Source organism: Salvia hispanica, chromosome 3 (assembly GCF_023119035.1).
Source record: "Salvia hispanica cultivar TCC Black 2014 chromosome 3, UniMelb_Shisp_WGS_1.0, whole genome shotgun sequence".
NCBI classification, from domain to species: Eukaryota; Viridiplantae; Streptophyta; class Magnoliopsida; order Lamiales; family Lamiaceae; genus Salvia; species Salvia hispanica.
Window position 1 is genome coordinate 54,025,407 of NC_062967.1, and position 22,423 is coordinate 54,047,829.

Consider the following 22,423-nt stretch of genomic DNA (forward strand, 5'->3'; position numbering starts at 1 on the left):
TTTAATTATGTAGTCCCTTCGTTCCACAGTAGTAGAGTCATACTCCATCCGTTCGTTGTTAGTTGAGTCACTTCTTTTCGACGCGGAGATTAAGAATTGTGTGTTAAGTGGATTGTGAATTAAGTAAGAGAAAATAAAGTAAGAGAGATGAAGAGAGAATAAAGTACAAAAGAGTGTTATTTTTTGCCAAAAACAAAAATGACTCAATTATCTTGGAAGTTCCAAAAAGAGAAAAATGACCCAATTAACAAGGAACTAATGGAGTATCATTTTCTGCATTCGTTTTGGAAAAATGATAAGAAATAGTTATAGTGAATAAAGAGTAAAGTAAGAAAGAGAATAATATAGAGAAGACTCTTATCTACATTAAATTTTTTTTTTACTTTACTCTTCCTCTACCTTCAACTATTTATAGTAATATCATTTTTTTTCTTAAACGAGTGCAGAAAATTAAATGAGTCTACCACTGTGGTACGGGGGGAGTTATTTTTTTAGGAATTTGTAATGTCACTTTCGGATTTTTTAATGATGTTTTATTATTAATGAAATGTTTTAAGTAATTGTACTTTTTAAATTAGAGAGTGAACTACATAAATGGTATCCGATCTTTCACTTTCACACATAAATGATACTTGATCTTTATTTTATATCGTTTTTGGTACCTATAAATTACATTTTTGGTATCTGATGCGATTTTCACCACAAAATGCCCTCTAAAAAAATATATTTTCCCATTTGTGTCTAGAGGATATTTTGGACATACACAAAACTTGTACCAAAAGTGATATTATAATATCTTCTCTCATTCTCCTCCCTCTTTATACTATTATTAATCAATATTAATATTATTATTTTGATGTTAAATTAACAATTAATTTAATTTTTATTATCATTCCAATAGGGTCCTCTTATATTACTTATACCATCATAATTCAAAATTAAGACCAAATCTACACCCTTAGATTTTAAAATAAATGGATGAGATTAAATCTCATGAATTTCAATAAATAGTAGATAAAATATCAACAAAGGGGTAAGATCGTCATTTAGTTAACATATTATAATTTTCGTGGTTTTTTTTATATTAACATAGTGCATTACAAATATCAACACAGTGACATGAAAATCTCAACACAAGTACCAGAAAATATCGACACAGTTTTATTGATATTGTACATGCATTATATTGAGATTGTTTGATGCATTTATTGATAAAAATTATTTTTTTTATCAAATTTCACCATTCTAACGTCGTCGGAACATATGCAAATCCTTATGAAATTATCTTTAATTTGATATAATTTTTGAGAAAAAATAATTTAAATCGGGAGAGTTACGTAAATTCAAAGTTTTGAGATGATTTTTACGAGAGAGAAAGTAGTTAGTTTTAAGTACTCCCTCCGTCCCGGCTAAGATGACACATTTCTTGGCCGACATAGGATTTTAGGAGTTGTTGGTTAAAGTGTTTAATTGGAGAAAGAAAAGAGGGGTGTAAGTATTAAAATAGAAAGAGAAAGAAAGATGAATATATTAATATGAGTGAGAAAAAAGTGGTTGAGTGTATTAATTGGAGAGAGAAAGTTCCCGAAAAAGGAAATGTGTCATCTTAGTTGGGACAAACTATCAAGGAAAATGTGTCATCTTAAGCGGGACGGAGGGAGTACTATATTTATTTTATGAATTGACTAATACCTTTTGAATTTATTTAATATTATTTAAATTTATAGTATAATCTACTTGACATTATTTCAACCACTAGATCTCCCCATCTAATGGTTAGGAATTGATCTCAATTTTGGATTACTATTTAGTTAGTAATTGATCACCACCCATTCAAAATTTCAAATATACTTATAATTATATTTAATTATTATAATATTGTTGTTATAATACTAAAAACTATTATTAATTATTAAATAAATATAGTATAATTATTTAAATTATGAATCATATAATATTATATCATAATAATAATAATTATTATTATTTTATATTAAATTAATAACTAATCAATATAGTCTTAATAAAAATTTAAAATCGTGAATTATATTCATAATGATATAAAGAGTTGAATAATTTTAGTTAGGTATTTAAACCCTAAAATGAGTACTCCCTCCATCCGCCATTAGGAGCCTCATTTCTTGGCGGCCCGGGTTTTAGAAAATGTTAAGAAAAGTGGATGGAAAAAAGTTAGTGGAATAGGGGGTCCCACTTGTATATATTAGTTTTAAATGAAATGTGAGTGAAATGAGTTAGTGGAAGGTGAGACCTTATTCCCATTTATGGTAAAAGTGAACCGAGACTCCTATTCGCAGACGGGGAGAGTATAAAATAATTTAATAAAAATTATTCAATTGATTTAATTACTTTAAATAATTAATTTAATTAGGTGTTTTGTTCTTGATTTATATTATGAATGCAATTAGATGTATGCATAAAACACTAAAATGAAAGAAGAATAAGAAGAGAAAAGAAAAAAGAGGAAACATAAACTAAGGAGAAAAAAGAAAGAAGAAAGGAAGATAAAATACTAAAAAGAAAGAAGAAACTAAACAAGAAAAAAGAAATAAGAAAGGAAGAAAAAAAAATATCACATGTTTGGTGGTACTTCCTCCGTTCCATAGTAATGGAGACGTTTCTTGCACGGAGATTAAGAAAAATTGTGTTAGGTGAGTTAAGTAAAGAGAGAATATAGTGGAAAATGAAAAAGGTAGAGAGATGAAGAGAGAAAAAAAAATAAGAGAAAGTAAAATAGGTGTGGAAAAATGTGTTGACTTTTACTAGAAAGGGAAATGACTCTATTACTATGGAACATACCAAAATGGCTAAATGACTCTATTACTATGAAACGGAGTGAGTACTATTTAATTGAGATTTTCAAAAATATCATTCTTAACCAAAAAATCACATGTTTGGTACTCCCTCCGTCCCAAGGAAGATGACCCCTTTCTTGGGCGGCACAGGATTTTATGCAAATTTATTTTGTGTGTTGAGAGGAGAGAGTAAAGTAAGAGAGAAGGAATAAAGTAGAGATAAATGTGTTTACATTTTAAGTAATGAGTCGACAAACTAAAAAGGAAAGTGGGTCATCTTCAATGAGACGGAGGGAGTATTATTTAATTGAGATTTCCAAAAATATCATCCTTAACCAAAAAATCACATGTTTGGTGCCTAGAGTTATTTTTGTCCACGGCCATGGGATACCAAAAACGATATTTATGTGCGAAAGTAAGAGATCAAGTACTACTATTTATGTAGTTCACTGGTGGAATAGTTGGACCCATAAATAGTAATGGAAGGAATGGATTGTTGTGAGTGTTGTGCCTTAGTTTAGAACACAACATAAATTACGAATAAAAATCGTATCGAGCCATGAATAGTTAAGAGCATGCTCTACGTGGAGAGCAAGCTGATGCTCTATAGAGTGAATGAAGTGGATAAAATTAACATCCTTTACGTGATTTTCAATCTCTCATTGTACAATATTTGAATATTGTACTTCTTACGTGTTTATCTCTCATTGTACGATATTTGAATATTGTACTTCTTACGTATATCTAAACAATAGTCTCTTTTTTACATTCTAATACATCCACAAAGTGAAAAATCAGAAAATGACCAAATGACCCTCGTCACTTGCTATGATTGTAGTCTTGTAGATAAAATTTCATTCAAATAGTCCGCACTTGTATAATCCACAATCTAAATATGACTGACCCGGAATCTCTACCATTATTCTAGACTATCACAACTTCATAATACTGGTAATATGACAATACTTCTTACCTTATTTAACAAATAGTATGATTGGATTATGGAATATCAGAATACTTCTTATATTCCGAAATACTAACATTCTTGTTTTTACTTATATTTTAGTATGTTCATTAAAATAAAAAATAATAATAAATCATTGCATAGCATTTGGTCATTACCGCATATGAAATGTCAGTCTGATTAACTTGCATCCGATAAACTCCAAATCAAAATCAAAATCAAAATCAAAATGTCAATCTATTAATCTGCGTCCGGTAAACAAAAAGTCAAAATATGATTACCTCTCGATGAGTTTATCCGATGGGCATCTCTATTATTAGTTACCAATGATGATACATGCACATTAAATCCACCTTCCACAAGGCACATGACATATTAATCTAAGTAACAGTCGTTCCATAACTTAAGTAAGCAGAGTTGAAAACAGAGTAGACTACAATCTAATGGTGAAAATACCAGAGTTAAAGCTCGATAGCTGTCTCCGGTGTCTTGCCCCGGGATTGAATCTTGGACAGCAGCGCAGGCGGCAGATCCATGGTGTTCCTGATGATGACAACGTCGAGTCTGAGAATCTGAGCGCTCGACTCCATCACCTCAAAGACGCAAGCATCTCCCTCTTTCAGATTGTTATCATTCACGAATCTTTTCCAAACACCACTCTCAAACCTCGGCCGCTTGTCGCCTCCAAGATACATCATCTGCCATTGCTTATCACCGTGCCTCAGAACCAAAGGCACCGTCACACCAGGAAGTTTGGGAAGAATGTGCTTTTGTGGACGCTGTTAGCCACCAAAATCAAGGAATTCTCATATGTGATATTGTACTAATACTCAAATTAAATAAAATGCACCATTTAGTACTAAACTTTCAGAGGTTGTAATGAAAAACACGAGTATGTGTACCAGATGATGAGGGGAGGTGACATTTGTCTTTGACAGAATAACATCAAAGAAATCCTTATTCCCTGAGAGAGAACACCCAATTCCAACTCCAACACCATCGTCACCACCACCTCTTTTTCCTTCATTCATTCCACACACCTAAACAAACATCTATGAATGAACAACAATTGAACAAGAGTACAAGTAACGGTGGAAACTAACAATATTGAACAATGTACAAAAATATTCCAATTTCCTTTTTTTTTTAGTTAGCTACTTATTTTTCTGAGTCCCAACTACTTATTTTCATCTCTCTGCTTTTGCTACTATGTGAATATAGGGTTGAACCCTTCTCACATTTTCGACAGAATATAGGCGAAATAAAATGAAAATAAAAGGAGAGAGACGTGTATAGCGGCAAAATCATGTGATCCATCCTTCAAAACTATAATCTCGACTAGAATTTTCATAATAAAAATTGGATTGTAATTTTCATCAAGTGTTAGTTAGTGTTACCTCCTTTGAAGGGGCAGACATCTTGTGCTGTGAGATTACTGCACCAAGAAGAAAGAGAGAAATGTTAATTCTCAATCTCATCGTAGTGAATATGTAAAGGGAGTGTGTCATAGCAGTGAAAAAAATCTTTCCAAATCCACATTAGAATAGGTGGTGGCCCACATACTTCCAACCCAATGTGATTGGACGTCAGCTGGTTGGAAAAGCGATTGGATGTCAGCTGGTCAATTGGTAGTCCCCGTAAAATCTAAAATGAAAACAACTCTATCTTTACTTTTTTATCTCTCTTACTACTCTCTTTATTAACTCACAAAACATCATTACATAACCGTGCAGATTCCCAAATATTTCATTTTAAGTGGGACGGAGGGAGTAACTAACTTAGTTGGGACATCCCAAAAAGGAATACGACTCAACTTAGTTGGGACGAAGGGAGTAGTATATTTCTATTAGAAAGAAAATACTCCCTCCGTCGTAAATTATTGTCCCACTTTGACTTGGTACGAGTTTTAAAAAATGTAATGAAAAGTGAGTTGAAAAAGTTAGTAGAATGTGAGTTCTACTTTTATATACTCCCTCCGTCCTAAATAGATGACACACTTGGGGAATGACACGGGATTTTAGTTGATGTTATTTTGTGTGTTAGGTGGATAGAGAAAGTAGTATATTTATATTAATATGAGATGGAGCTTTTTCCAAGAAAGGAAATATGACATCTTTTGTGGGACAAACTAAAAAGGAGACATCTATTATGGGACGGAAGGAGTATTAGTTTTATAATAAAATATGAGTAAAAATGAGTTAGTGGAATATGAGGTCTACTACCAAAAATGGTTAGAAGTGAAATGAGATAAATTTTGTGAGACGAAAGGAAATAAAAAAAATGAGACAAACTTTTAGAGACAAAGAGAGTAAACAATTCAAGAATCAATTACCGGAGTACTAGTATTTACTACTGTCTATAGTGTAGAAACATTATTAATGTATCTCATCCATCACTCTATTTAAAGGGAACCTATTCTCAGTCCCAACTAAAATAATAGTCCCAACTAAAATAATACAAGAAAGAATTTCCTAGACTATATATACCAAATTATATATAATGAGTTGGTACGTCTAACAAATAAATTTTGACAAGTGAAATTCTAAAAAAAGTCATATTCCAATTTGACATGAAAATTAATTGATATAAAAATCTAAATTTATTCACTATTTTAAAATAAGGAAATTTCTCAAAAAAAAAATTGAACCTTCCTATTATACAACTCCCAACTGCGGTTGTGTTTAATGTCCTTTTTTGCAATTTTAGTTTATTTTTAAAAAATTTAAAGATTTTACAAGCCATGAATAAAAACTGAATACAATTAATACTACCTAAATTCCATGTTAATTGAACCGTATTCCTTTTTTGACGTTCCAACGTAACAGAATCATTTTTATATTTGGCAAAAAGCAAAACACTCTCTCTCATACCTTAACCGCTCTCTTACTTCACTCTCTTATTTTATTATTTCCCTTACTTTATTATCTTCACTTCACATATTAAATACTTCAATTGTTCCACTCTAAGTAACACATTTTTTTCTTTTTTGAATGTCTCATCCTAAATGACACATTTCTAAATATAAAAACATCACTCTCTCTACGCTTTCCTCTTTCTTACTTTATTCTATTCACTTTACTTATAAAACAATACTACATAAAATCTCATTCTGAATTAGAAATGCTCCACTTAGAATGAGACGGAGGGAGTATCTATTTCTTAATCTTCGTGCTGGAAAAAAACACATCCATTAAAATGGGACAGAGCAGTACAAAAAAAGAGGTGTTTACCGAGCACCAAAGTGGTTGGCAAAAGGGGGAAAATGCTCGGTGTATCACACTTTACTGATCACTTTCCGAGCACGTTAGGTGGTTGGTATTTGCTTCGTCGGCATTTTTCTTTACATAATATCCGAGTGCTTGTTGGTGCTCGGCTACCTGGTCAACTAACCCAAGCACTGCAGTGGCGAGCACCTCCATGTGCTCGAAATACTACAAGCACCAATGGGTGCTCGGTATTTTCGAGAGGTGAGGTTTGGGTGTAGCGAGCACGGCCTCTGCTTCGAGCAGGTTGGCGAGCACATTTATGTGCATGGAATGCAGAGCACGTATTGGTGCTTGGTATTTTCGAGAGGTGAGATTTGGATTCAGCAAGCACGGTCTACTTCGAGCAAGTTCACGAGCACATCCATGTGCTCAGGAAGGAGGTTATTCTGGATTTTATGTCATATGTTATAATTTTAATTATTTAAAAAATTAAAAATGATTAAATATTAAAAAATAAACAAAGCCTAAATAACATTAAATAGATAAGATTGTTTATCAAAAATATATAGAGACAAGATTGTCTTACAAAGTTACACTAAACTACACATTTTTCATTTGTCCCATTTTTTCGTTACAAAGGCGCATCATTCGATCTTCCAATCTGTTGCTCCCTCTTAGCTGTTTCCTCTCGCATCTGTTGCTCTCTCTGAGCCGTTTCCTCACACACCAGTTCAATTTTCCTATCTGAATCAGCTTGCACCTTTTCAATTTGCGGCTGCATTTGATCACGATGTTCTTGATGAGTAAGTAGCCAATGGGAAGTATATGCTTGTTGCTTGCCCCGCGCTAGAAATTTGTTTTCTCTTTTTCACCTTCCCAAAAAGCTCCAAGAAGATGGCTTCATGATTCGGGTTCTCTATTCTTTAAGCCCGTTGTTCTTCAGCCCGTGCCATAACGCCATCCTTCCATTAAACAAACATGAAAAACATTCGAAATGTGCAACAACAAGGGGGAGAACCTCAGAAACAACAAACTCATTATAAAATATCAATTAAACTACATAGGAAAACAGTAAATAAAGCCAATTAGACCATTTTGTAGAACATTGTAAGGCTTCAGAATGAATATGATTCTGGTCTTTTGGATAACCTGAAATCATATCTGCTTAAACTCTCCATTCAACGCCAACACAATCTTGTTGCAACTGATTCACACACAACTATATTTATTAACACCAATCCAATCTCCTTGTTCATCCAAACACAATTACATATATGTATTAGTGGCCACACCAACTCAACAAAGTCCTCACAAATTCAGAAATAAATATCTTATTATCTAGTGTTGTTCAATGAGAGGATAGCACTAAAAAGAGATCAAGATTGGCTAGGGTGTAAACTGATGTTTTTTTGTTGGAAGGAGAGAAAACAAATCACTCAATAAACTAATTCTAGAACAGCAACATAGAAAGGTCACCAAGAAAAGTATAAAAGTAATATCATGTACTAATCCTTTACAGAGAAAGAAAGAGAATACATGTAATAGAATATTAAGGATGATGGAGAAGCGAGCTGAGTTAGAGAGTGAAAGAGTCCTAACAATGTAATGTCAAGGAAAGTAGAATTGAATAAAAAAATAAGAGAGACGTGCCATGTAATCTAAGGATGAGGAGGAGATATCTAAAACTAAACTGAAATAATTTCTATTTATAGGTGGAGAAGTTGGCTGCAACCATTTTTTTTTTAACAAGAAAAAAAAAAGTGTATATGCTTAGCGTGGTGAGAAAGCACTAGGTGAACTTGCATTGCATCTTCTTACTCTCATAAGCTTATGAGCTTGCAAGAATGGAGAATTTTGGACAACACACCAAAGGGTAGCGTATTTAATATGAAAAAGTGTTGGTATGCACACACTAAGTGGGACTATAAGCCAATTATGGCATGTTTGGTAGGGGTGATAACTCATCTAGGGATGGAAATCCATGAACAAAAATGAACATGGCCTTAGAATATATGCATCCTACACAAAATCCACAAGCCTCACTAACATATTCATATAGTGCATTCATATGGAAACCATGAAACTTATTCTCACAACTACACTTTTCAGGTACCGAAAACCTGAAATTGACTTGTCAAACAAGCTTAAACTGCTAGCGAGAAGGATCTAATGCAACATCCTTTTCAAGTTGCAGTATAAAGTATGAGAGCTGCAAGCTTCTCATACAACACAATTAGTCTAACTTTTCATAAAAAAACTCTTAAAACAATACTCACAGTATAGCATAAGACAAAACAAATTTAGATAATCACAAGCTACAATCCCAAATAAAATTTCAGAAATCAAGCCAAACATGTGAAAACACTTATTACAATTTGTTGAGTACTCTGCGAACACAACTCGCCTCGTGAATTACCGTTCCTTAGCATGTGGGTCTTTTGAAAAAAATCCATAAATTGAGGAAGTTTTCCGGTATTCTTTTTTGGCCCGAAAACAATTTTCAACATTAATTAAGTGTAAAAGATCATTTAAAAACAGTAAACAACTCAAACTAATGAAATACTCCCTACGTCCTACAAAAGATGTCACACTTTCCTTTTTAGTTTATCCCACAAAAGATGTCACATTTCCCGTTTTGGAAAAAGTTCTCTCTCACGTGATTATAAAAATTATATTCTCTCTCCATTTAATACACAAAACAAAACCTCTTAAAATCATGTGCCGTCCCACAAGTGTGACATCTTTTGTGGGACGGAGGGAGTACTATAATTTTTACCATTTTTGTTGTTGTCTCCGCAAATGATATATATCCATTACTATGTGTGTCGGGCGCAGTTTGAAACCCTTGCTTACGGTTTGCCGAGCACCTCTCGGAAGCTTCAATACTCGCATGTAAATTCCATCTTTTTTGGAAATTCGACCATTGGGCATCTATGTAAAAAGAAGGTTTTTTCGTCTTCTTTTTTATAATAGTGAAATCAATTTTGCACTTGCCAATAAAAGCCTCCTTGTACTTGTCTTGATCATAATCCTCAACGTTAGCTAATTTCTACAAAATAAGATATTAAAGATTGTAAGTAATCTTACCAAAAGGGGAGAGAAAAAGACATAGAGATAGAAAAAATATATATAATGCACAAGTTTACCTTAAATTCAGCCTAATACAGGTTAATGTATTCCTTGGTTGGAGTTTTCTGGCTGAATCCATTCGGGTCAACTCTCTGCTTGAAATTATACATAAATATGCTTGCCACAACACCGGAATGATGCAAGCTGCACGTCAATATATGGTTAGTTAACTCATAAAAATAATGATATAAGTGTAAAATTATCGAATCACTTACTATTTTCCCCTAAGATGTATGAATGGGCAGCCGCGTGCATCCTTTGTAGGTTCTTCTTCGTCTGACTCCTTCAGAGAGTTACTTGTTATATCATCCCCTTCTATATTATTTGTTGTAGATTCTCTTTCCTCATTATCCTATGGTGGATGATCACCGAAGAGTGAAGGATCATTTGAGCGTCCAACAGATGCTCCTCGAGCCATTTCTACACAATAGACAAAGCATTATGCTATCAAAATATACAAACATCTAAAGACACATATAAAGATATAAAGACAAGTTCCAAGAATCAAACTTTGAAAGTCTGGTATAAGCAATGAATATAGCAAGACAAAGAACATCTAAATCCAAGTAAATGTGCCCCTAACTTCTGTTTTCTTTTCCTACCCTTATTTTTTGTCCATCTTTTTCTGTTCCCAAAAACTAGATCCACTGATATGCATTAACTCCCAGTTGCTTTCATTATGCTGATGACAAAACCATCAGTAGCAAATTTTGGATTATCAGCCACCTTCCATCAGTGAATACCATAATGAGAATAGCTCAAGTCACCACTCAGTTTCAAATGAATAAAAACAACCTACTCCTCGTTTCCTTGATTATTTCTAGTCTAATGCTAATTTACACAATATCTAGATTTATTAATCAAAATAGCAGATAAACTGAGTTTGAATCAGTGTGATACAAACAGAGCAAATAGAGGGGTGTAGCTAACTTTTCACAAGACATTTCTAACTTTCAATGTGATCAAACAATAAAGAGTTTCTCAAACTAGTCTAAAAATATATCACCATGTGAGAAGCTAGTTCAAATGTCTAGAAACAGGGTTACCTTAAAGCTTGAGAGAAATAGGTGATGGAGAAAAGTCGCAGCGGAACGAGGAGAGTGACGAACAGTGGCAAAGAGCGGTGGAAATGCATCAGTTCACCGACCTGAAATGCAGCAGTTAATGAATAAATGTATTTATTACATTTTGCAGAAACTATTCAAACTAAAAGAAAGAGCAAAAGATAACAGAATGCATGACCAAGTTATGATGCATGGATGGTAAGTAAAGGATAATCCTGCAAATTGGACACCATCAAAAGATTTAACATCAACGCCAAAAAAGAATAACACACATACAAAGAGTAATATACTAATAATAAAAATTTAATTTCCATTAGATAAATATATGATGGAGAATAGTACAGCCAAAGTGGAAAATAGTAAGCTTAGACATCAGACAAACTGAATAAAGTGGTACAGAATTGAAGTCTTTAACAAATAATGCTTACAGATACTTTTGAAATTTAACATTTAGATGGAGAACATCCTCACTAATATTGTTTAGTTTCTAGAAAATTCTATATCATAAAAAATTCCATGAACTTCCACTTCATCTTCTTGGAAAGTTGTGTCTTCATCTGCTTCTTTTGTGATGGCATAGCTGGCATCATATTTCTTTGCTCGAACTTTCAACACTGCTCGCCAGTTGTCTTTTTTCTTGCTCGGAAAAGATACAAAGTAAATTTGAGATGTTTGTTGAGCTAAGACGAATGGATCATGTTTTGGATACTCCTTATGAATATCACTTCAACAATTTTGTACTTTGTATGAACAATTGTACTACCACGTGGGGGCGGAGCTGGATACTCCTTAAGGAAAACAAACTTACAGCTCAAATTCCTTCACTTGTGTAACTAATATGCAAGTTTGTGGCGATTTGTACTCCACTACTGTTTTCGTCCCTTCCCAGCACCACATCTGATAGCATACATGAAAATTCAAAGCAATTTATATCCAATTATAAATTATGTTCTTATTATTCATTGCCATCCTTCCTTGCCTCTTTTCTCTAACAAAATTTTTTGGTTAGTGGTGACCAAAAAACATGGATGCATGTTTGAGAGCGTTAGAGAAGGCGAAAGAGAATAAGCCAACTGCATAGCAGCAATCGAGGCAAAGCTCAACGAACGGGCAACCATTCGGAAATCACAATTTGACTTATTTCTTCAACAAATTTCTGCTTGGGGCAATGAGGAGATTATTCCCATTCCAACTGCCAAGGAAACAATGACTTCCGTTTATCTTCCACTCATGCAGTCACTGGAACAACACACTAGGTTTTGTCCTATCTGCCATCTTGTCCCTGGACTTAACTATGGCAGCACACTTGACTCCATACATCCAAGATGTTTTGCCGCCACAACCAACAAACCTACCTTTTTCCTTCCAACACTCTTTATTTTCTTAATTAACCTTTTGAGAGTCGCATAAATAAATCCTAAGGTTTGAGAGTGAGAACAAATCTTGAATTTATTAAAAGGAAGGTAATATACCATGAGGCCTCGTTAGAGGATTGGACTCGTAAGAGTATAGTCTTGTGTCCAATTTATATTAAAATTAAGTATCCCTCCATCTAAAAAAAATAGTCTCATTTGTGCGCTATTTGTAATGAGAAATTGGTAAAATAAGGGAAAAGAAGAAAAAATGGGTAAAGTGTGTGTGTGTGTGAGAGAGAGAGAGAGAGAGTTGAGTAAGAGGAGAAAAAAAGGTAGAGTATGAGAGAGAAACTTTCTATTTTTAGAAATGAGACTATTTTTTTGGACATCCCAAAATGGCAATATGAGACTATTTTTCGTGAACGGAGTGAGTATACATTATGTTCGTATTATTCGTTTGTAGTAAAGATTTGATTTTTTTCACTTGATTTACTCTTTAGTTGATGGAATTACTCCGGGGGTACTTGGTATGATGGAAGAGAACGAGGATGAAATGGACCGGAGATGGGAATGCATTCTTGTGGTCGGTAAGCGCAAGGAATACGAAGGCAATAGAATTGTTATTCTCTGATTGATTTCATTCATATGCTTGGGGATGAAATGGAGTGAAATATGAACATTACTTTGATTCTACCAAAAAATTTATTTATTCAAAAATATTTTGCCAAATATTTTGGGTCATATTATTCTGTGTAATATACGTAATGTGTGTCTACATATGCGGTGTATGTATGTGTTGATGTGTGTGTATATATGTGTTCGTGTGGTGTAGTGTGTGTACATGTGTATGAGATTTCATAGTTTAGTATACATTAGAATTTTGGATTTCATTGTAATACTCTACCAATTCCAATTAAGTACTATAAGAGCAAAGTTGTGATAAGTGGAACTCTGGGATAGATAATATCTAGGATATTATTACTTGGTTGTGTAGTAATTTATTGAATGAAACTGAACTATGAAATCATCTAATCGTGCTTTATTTCAAGCTTCAAGCTTGAAATTTAACTATGATTGACAATTGGAGAGTTGATGATATAATTATGTACGTATTGTGATGTAGGGCTTTGAATAATAAGATTGTAAAGTATTTTACTGAATTAAGTTCGAAAGAATTTTTTAACACTCACAAGAAATTATGGAGTAGTCATGAAAATGGACGAGCACAAAACTAACAAAACTAATTAAAAGTTGTTTTATTGCTTACAAGAACCAAAGTACTGAGACAACTACACCACATGGCTGAAACAGAATTAAACTACGAACAAAGGGTTCAATGAGCTAGACGTTTAAAAATGGAGGAAAGCCTCTTTAGAAGCAAATCAACGTCTTTATCCCTGCCCAGCATACTAAGCCTAGCATAATTGCTGGGGCACCCGAAAGTCCCACCTCCTCGTACTCGAATTTTCTCCTCCTTCATTACCTCTTCTAGGTTGACTCCCTCTTGGGCCTTCATCCAAGCGTAAGCTGCAAAACAGATAATATCATACAATGTTGATCACCAACGTGAATGAACAGTCAAACAATCGCTAGACGTTCTTTACCTGGATGGCATTCGCTATAGTCTTGTTTGAAGTTGTTGAGGAGGAAAGTCAAGGACCTGCAAAACATCAATTCCATGAAGAGCTTCTCGCAACTTCTTCCACCGCTCAGCCATAACAGACTGCCCGGACTCGAAGAAATTACTCAGGCAGCTGTTGGTGGAGATCATCTCTAAGATGGTGATAGCTCTGAGTTGAGCTTCCTTGGACACCCCAATGGTGCTGATTTCCATGTACCTTACCATCCGCTTCGCCACATCAGGGTCCTTCACTATCGCCCACCTTCACATACACCAAAATTTTTTTTGAAACCAACCACATATAAAAACATATAAACAATGTCATTTAATGCCATGAAAACCAATGTATTTTTAGGTCCTCTACCCGATCCTCGCCCTGCATGTCCTATGCATTTAGATATGGTGAAGAGCATGACGTTTTGATCAATAGGCTTTGTGATGGCCATGTATTGAGGCCAGTAGTATGCAAGATCATGCACGAGCATGCCATTGGCTCTCTTCAACACATGGCCCCTTAGTTCACCATCAGGATTGTTCGGTGATGTGAGGTTGTGACCGTCTCTATGTAGGCTTTGTCATCGTTGTAAGCATGAGCATCGCCTCCCCACTTGAACAACCTCGATCTCATATAGTCTGCTATCTGCGGATAGCACTACAACCAACAAAGACTTAATTAGATCCAAACAATAGCTAAAATGAAACAATCGATGGCAATTGATGGGGATTTAAAGACTGACGGAGTAGAAGGGAGCCGCGGACACATCACTGATGGGGCTTGGGTGGTCGAGGGGTTCAGCCAGGGCGTAAAGGGAGGCTTGGATAAGCTGGCTTCCCAACCACGATGTGGCGACCTTCCACAACGGCGTTTCCGGCCAAATTGTGGAGATTCTTGATTTCTTGCTCGAGTTTAGGGAGCATATACCAACAAAAACTCTTGGGGTTGGAGAAGTAGCTTAGGGCTTCAGATGCTGAAATGGTGATTTTGAAATCATCACCAATTAATTTCCAGTAAGCTTCATACATGGTGGGATCATCCCTGAGATTATAATTCCATATTTCTTTAATTTGTCAAAATATAAAGAACAAAATGCACACATGAAGCAAAGAAAACACACACTGAAGTAGCACAAAATGTGTGAAAAACACATCAAAAAAGATTGTGTTACTGAATGCATATACACACAAATGATAGATCAAAAACACAACCACTAATTAAACAAAACTGAACACTCCTATATACATGAAGAGAGACCACATGCAGGCGATAGAAGAGAGAGAGAAACAAGGAAAAACACATAAAATGCTCAGTACACGCAATTTACACAAAAAGAGAGATCATAAAACAAAAATAGCAAAAATGAAGAAAAACAAAAACTATGCATACTTATCAAAATCGAGAATGGGAACACTTTGAATCTCAGGGTTAGTGAGCTTCGACTCGGTCGTTTTGATCACTTCAACCTCAGCGGCCGCCGCCATCGCAACCGCAGCCACGGAAGCAGCAACAGATGAAGGGACGGAGCTTTCGATCTGTGCCCACCATTTTTACTTCTTTTTTTCAAGAAAAATCTAACTAGTATGATTTTATTTGCAAAGTCTCTCTCTCTCTTAGACACAATTTTTGGGGCTGCTTGATCCCTTATTTATAAGGGTTGCACTCAGATGCAATTATATAACATTTTGTTTTTTTCTTCAAATACTTTATCGTGACTAAAGACTCATCTAACCAAATATTCATTTCTATCTAGCAATATTTAATACTTTTTACCTTACATTGATAGTTCTTATTCATTTTTTCTACATGGGAATTTAATGCAATATGCCACTCTAATTTGAAAGCATGGCTCTTTTTGCTAGGAAAAGGAAACGAGGAGAGATGATGGTTGTTGTGAATGATGAGATAAGAACAAAAAATCATGTAATTTGATATCTTTTGATAGTATATTTTTCTATGTATCTTACTCCTTTAATACAATATTAATATACATTCATAATCTCTATGTTTAAGATGTAATCTAATTTACATACTTGATATTAAGATTTATATTATGATATAGTGATATATTATGTAAGTGGAAATGTGAGAGTTTAAATATACAAACATGGTTTCTTACTTTCTTTACCGCAGTGAGGGTGTACATTCATGCGCATGTTCATTGCATATATACTACTATGTGAGGTGGAGTAGATGATAAGTACATAATTTTCCATCATACTACTTACTAACAACTATATTTTCTATAAAAAGAATGGCGAAAATGTATTTAAATACTTTCTATGCCTGTCAATATTTGTCTTATTTCGACCCACCACGGGCTTTAAGAAATCATAAAAAAAAGTGGATTATAAATGGAATTTAAAAAAAAAGGTATTTTAGCATTATAATGAAATGTGAGTAAAGTGTATTAGTGGAACGTGAGGTTCACGATCAAAAGTACCAAAAATAAAATGGGACAATTAACAAGGGACGAACGAAAATGAAAAAAATTGGACAATTAATAAGGGAAAGAGCAATATATAAAACTTTGATAGTTCACACTCCGTATATAAAAGAGAGACCATTTATATTAATAATAATATTGCATTGGGATATGTGTTTGCATGACAGTTACAACTCAAGCATTTCAACGAAATATGAGTATATATTGAGTTGACGTGATGAAGAAGTTTGTCTTTTTTTCCCATGAATCATTAAGTACTTCATAACAAGACAAAATATAGATAGGAATGGAGTAAATTGATGTTGCTTTTCATGTCACGACCGCACTTTCTAAGGATAGAAAGCCCGATTGATCGCGACTAGGGGAGGATGAAAGAAGCGGGGAAGAAAGGGGGAAACTGTGGCACGACTGAACATGAACTGAAATAACTTGGAATATATGTATAAATCAGAGTGCATAATACAAGGAGTGTAAACTCGACTTTTACATTGCAGCGGAAGAGTCAAGAGCAGATGACATCGTGTGTGGAGACACGACGCATCCAAGTACTATTCTATCGAAGGATCTTCATTTGTCTATGCTCAACACCGCCCGCCGTCATCACTGCTCAACCTGCACATTTTTAAAACATATGCAGGGCTGAGTACTTGGTGTACTCAGTGGACACGTGCCGAAATATATTTTACTGGAAAGAAAACTAGTTTTGTCAAGCCACTACTGAGTGAGCTCGGGGTTTTATCTTAAAAGGCCCGAGGACACTAAAAGCATTTTTATATAAAATCTGTGACTGTAGTCTATTTTTTCCTGGAACTAATGCCATATCTGAAATAACTCCTGGTGAATCGGAATGTATGGGCTCGTCCCACTTACAAACCCGCATTCACTAATTCCTGGTGAACCGAAATTCACGAACTCCTGGTCTAGTAGGGACGTCGCCCTTGCTAGACAAACAGATAGACAAAGTTCAAAACAAAACTTGGCAAGACAAAAACATACTGAGAACTTAAATAACTGAAAGCATTCACTTAAAATGAGAATGTAAATAACTGGAAGCATTCATACTTCAAAACATTCAGGGAACATAAATAACTGAAAGCGCATTCGTATAAGGCTCACGTAATATCATATCACAATAGCACTTTTCATAAAAACTGTACTCTAAACATAATACTTCTCATAAAACTGTAACATACTTTAAACTGAAAGCTCACTAAAAATATATTTCTCGTAAAAACTGTAACATTAACAGAAAGCCCACAATATACTTATCATAAATACTGTATATTAAACAGAAAGCCCACATAAATACTTCTCGTAAAGAACTGTACTGTAAATAGAAAGCCCACCTCATTAGCTTAATTTCCTTAACTTGAATTTCTCGCTCTGATCTTAACTTGCGGAGATAGTCCTTTGTGAAAAACATAACATAACAACATACTAATTAGACTCGAGACAAAATCTCATACTTAGGAATGCATGCCCTAATTAATTTCTTTTATTCTTTGCTTACTACTTGAAAAATTCTAGAACTTGCATATTAATTAAATTGGGAAATTTAATTAATGGCACTTCTTTATTAAACTTAATTATTTACGTGGCTCGAGAACGTCGTCTCTCTTTCCTCCCATTTCCTTAGTGGCCGCCCAAGGCGTCGCGGGGCGACGCCGGTCGACTTTCGCGTCTCCCACTTTACTACTTTATTTTCCCGGAATCTAAATAAATTATTCGGAATTTATTCATCGACTTTTCGGGCTTCAACTCAAACCATTAAATTAATTCCAATTCAACATAAATAATCTTCAGCCCAATTATTTAATCTCCGGCAAATCACTAATTTGGAACAACACGCTTCTTCAATTAAATTCCAGCCCAAATCCTCCACTAATAAAATAGGCCAACTCATTTTCTTGAGGCATTCTACTCTTCCAATTATTAAATGTGACTTAGCCCAACAATTAAATGGCCCACACTAATTAATTTCCTTCGGCCCAATTCTCAATTATACTCATCTCCCATACTTGACTATTCCCCAAATTCACCTTCCACTTGAAATCCCTAATCAGAAGAATAGAGAAGCAGCGGCGCCTCTCTTCCTCACGCCTCCCTCTTCTCCTGACAGAGACGGAACCTCTCTCCACCTCTCGCTTTCTCCAGCGATTTCACCGATGGGGAAGAAGGCGTCGCCTTTCCCTTCCGCCGGTTCCTCTCACTCTCGCTCGGAGAGCTCACGGCACCGCCGCCGACGTTTCTCGCCGTCCGCCGCTCGCCGAATCTCCGTCGCTGCTGCCAGCGCCCTGCATCAGCTCTCTGCGTCGAGCTTTCCGCCGAGCTTTCTCCCTTCCCGGCGAAATCAGCAGTGGAGAGGAGGCATCGCCTCCTCCGCCGCCGACTCTCCACCGGACAACCCTTCCCTTAAGCTAAGCCTTCTCCCATTTCCCCTTCTACTCAATTCCTTTAAATTCGGAGCGGCTATGTGTGTTTGCTTGAGTATTTGGTATGATTTTGCATAAGGATTTCCCAAATCCTATCACTAATTCTTTGAGAGCCTACTGGAATCAGTTTCTAACTGTTGATGTTGAAATCCAACTTGGGCAGTAGCAATGAGAAGATTCTTCTTGACTATTGGGGTTATTTAAGCTTTGATCTTGTGAGGATCGATTATTGTATCTATTCATTAGAATTCATGGTAGAAGCAATTTGTTGTGGTTCTGGGCAGAATGATTGTTGAGACTATTCCTATTTCTTCTAAGTCCTTGCACTATCATGTTGTTGTTCTACATGATACAAAAGGTGGTGTTGTGACTTACCTGCTATGCTGTGGTGATGAAACTGGAAGAGAAACTGATGTGCTCTTGATAGCTTAGTCTACTCACTGCCCCTTTCACAAAGCTCACTCTCACTATTGCTGGAAAATTCTCATGGTGTTTATGAGAGTGTTCATAGGTGGTGTGGAGGGGAATTTATTGGCAGAGTGTGTACTCGTGAGGCCTTAATTGGAGCTGTTGTATTCCTTTGTTCTCTTCTTGCAGCAATCCTCTTTATTATGATTGTGCAGCAAAACTTTAACTGAAAATTGGCTCCATATGGGTACCTAGTACTTAGCTAATAACTCCCATTGTTTGATTGTGGCCGGTACATATGCAAGGATGCAGGTTCTGCTATATGGTGTGAAGACTTGCAGGATTTGACTTGCCCCTTTTGGGTAAGTCTTTGGTCTTCCAACTAAAGAGAGGTTGTCTCCTTCCTCATGGTAAGAGTTTCTTTTAATTTCTTTTGTTCTTTAGTAACTAAAGCTGGTCTCTACTTAAATTGCAGCTTGGGAGAGGACTTGGGCTGCCAAGCTGCTGTCCGAAACGGGCTTGATGCCTCGGGCCCAACTGGCTGATCGGATAGGGCCGACTTATTGGGCTTCAAAAGGGCGTGATGCGGTTCACAAGATTAGGCCCATTGTTTATAGTCTTGTGATTATAGTCATGATCTTTCTTTCTCAAACTCATAAATTCATGCACTAAATTTTGTATAATCTGAAACATGTTCTTGATCCATTATTTATCTTGGGCTTAACTTTTCTTGTATTAAACGAAATTTGAAAATACTCTTGATCAATCTTAAATGTCCAATCCTCCTTTGATCGTCTTAACAATTATCTGTAAAAAAAAATTTGTCTAGCCATTCGGCGTCTCTTCTATAAGATCTTAAAAGATGTCAAAAACTTGGGGTGTTACATTTCATGTATATAATTTCAGTTACAACTTCTCTCCCTCATTGACCCATATTTTTTTAAGGAATATAATTTTGAATAAGGATTAGATAGAGACAAAATAAGGATTTAGATAGAGATATATATGGTAATAAAATAGAATACGCTTTTTTTAGATATACTCGTATAATGTTAAATAATTGATTTTTTCTAGTATTTTTAATGAGGGTTGAACAATGTCAATATATCTTCTACCAATGAAATAGTTTGTGTGTTAAAAGATATAAATTATTTATTTTCTATTATAAATTTGTTGTGTGTTTGTGTGTTAAAAGATATAATTTATTTTCTATTGTAAATTTGGTGTGTGTGTATAATGATTACTCGATAATATATAACAGTATAAACAATGAAATAGTTTGTATGTTAAAAGACATAAATTATTTATTTATTATTATAGATTCGTTCCTTCCATGTGTATAATGATTACTCGATAATATATAATGGTATAAACAGTGAAATAGTTTGTATCAAAATTAATAAATTACTACTCTCTTCGTCCCACTTTAGGAGTCCTAGTTGAGTTCGACGCGGGTTTTAAGAAATGTAAAGAAAGTTGGTGAAAAAAAATAGTGTAATTTGGGTCCTACTTTTTTATATTAGTTTTATAATAAAATGTGAGTGGAATAAGGTTAGTAGAATGTGGGGTCTAATCCAATTTATGGAATATTCCAACCAGGACTCCTAAAGTATGACACCCAAAAATGGTAAACCGGAACTCCTAAAGTGGGATGGAGGGAGTATATTCTTTTTTTAGATTTGTTGAGTGTGTATAATGAATACTCGATAACATATAATAGTATAACCAAATATTATCTATCTTTTGTCGTGAAAATAGACAGGTTATTGCATGACCAGGTCCAACAACCAACTAATAACGACGCAAATGCCGAAACTACTTTTATGACAAAAATGTTGTTCGACAATGGTTAATGATAACAAACATTTTCCATCATTTGTCAGTTAACTAATTTATAGGTCAGAAAAGTCGCTGGTCAACCAACGACATATAACGATACAATATACTCTTTCTATTTTGGAATTAATGTGTATATAGGAACGGTCACCCCGCAGCAGTTAAGCAACAAATGATTATTTCTCGTATTCTATCGTGAACGAACACTGATCATAACGACAGAAACAGATATTCCTAACTATCATGTTTTAGCCTACAATTCCTAACTATCCTGTTTTAGATCAATATGGCAATATGTTTTAACCCAATATGATGAATAGGATGATATAAAAATAAAATACGTAAATTAAATAACAATAGGTAAAAGAAATAAAAAATGTATTGATAATTGTAATAATTAAATTTAATAAATTACAAAGTTAATGTAATTAAAAACTCCTAACTTAAATAAGGTAAAATATATATAATCGAAAGCTAACAATAAAATTACTAAAGTACAAGAAACTATAATACGAAGACTAAATATTGACATGAAAAATGAAACGAAAAGGATTTGGGCTCAATTTAATATTTTTAATCTTTAAAGTTAAACTACAGCTAGAGTATAAAAATTAAAATTCAGTTACCAACTATTCATATCATTTTTTTCCAGCTATATTTAATGATTTTTTTTACCTTACTTTGATGGTTTTTATTCATTTTTGCTACGTGGGAATTTAATAAAATATTCCACTCTAATTTAAAAGCATGTCTCTTTTTGCTAGGGAAAAGAAAACAACGATGGATGATGAGATTAGAACGAAAGATCATGTAATTTGACATATATTTTGATTGTATATTATGCCATGTATCTCACTCTTTTAATACAATATTAATATAATTACTATGTTTAAGATGTAATCTGGTTTACATGCTTGATATTAAAATTTCTATTCATTATGATCTATTAATTGCATTAATTGAAATGTGAAAGTTCAATTAGATACTGTAGACAGTATGGTTTCTTTCTTTCTTTTATTATATTTTCTATATAAAGAATGGCTAACAAGTATTTCAAATAATAGTCACACTTTAACTATCTTTTAGAGACTATTTAAATTCTAATGAATTTGTAGCATGACTATATTTACCTAAACTGTATTACTTTACTTAGT

General features: G+C 34.4%; 1 protein-coding gene, 1 long non-coding RNA gene and 1 pseudogene across 2 annotated transcripts; 1 reads left to right on the forward strand and 2 right to left on the reverse strand.

Annotated features, from left to right (window-relative positions):
* Positions 1-4,059: 4,059 nt before the first annotated feature.
* LOC125210658 (B3 domain-containing protein REM16-like) lies at positions 4,060-5,259 on the reverse strand. Its single transcript, XM_048110212.1, has 3 exons — positions 5,175-5,259; positions 4,680-4,817; positions 4,060-4,556 (listed from the first exon to the last, which is right to left on the reverse strand). The coding sequence occupies exons 1-3, from the start codon at positions 5,253-5,255 to the stop codon at positions 4,239-4,241; spliced, it is 537 nt and encodes a 178-aa protein (XP_047966169.1). The 5' UTR covers positions 5,256-5,259; the 3' UTR covers positions 4,060-4,238.
* Positions 5,260-13,864: 8,605 nt separating this feature from the next.
* Positions 13,865-15,631, reverse strand: LOC125210519 (annotated as a pseudogene).
* Positions 15,632-18,644: 3,013 nt separating this feature from the next.
* LOC125211551 lies at positions 18,645-20,157 on the forward strand. Its single transcript, XR_007174540.1, has 2 exons — positions 18,645-19,843; positions 19,909-20,157. It is a non-coding gene; the product is annotated as an uncharacterized LOC125211551 (long non-coding RNA).
* The last annotated feature ends 2,266 nt before the right edge of the window (positions 20,158-22,423 follow it).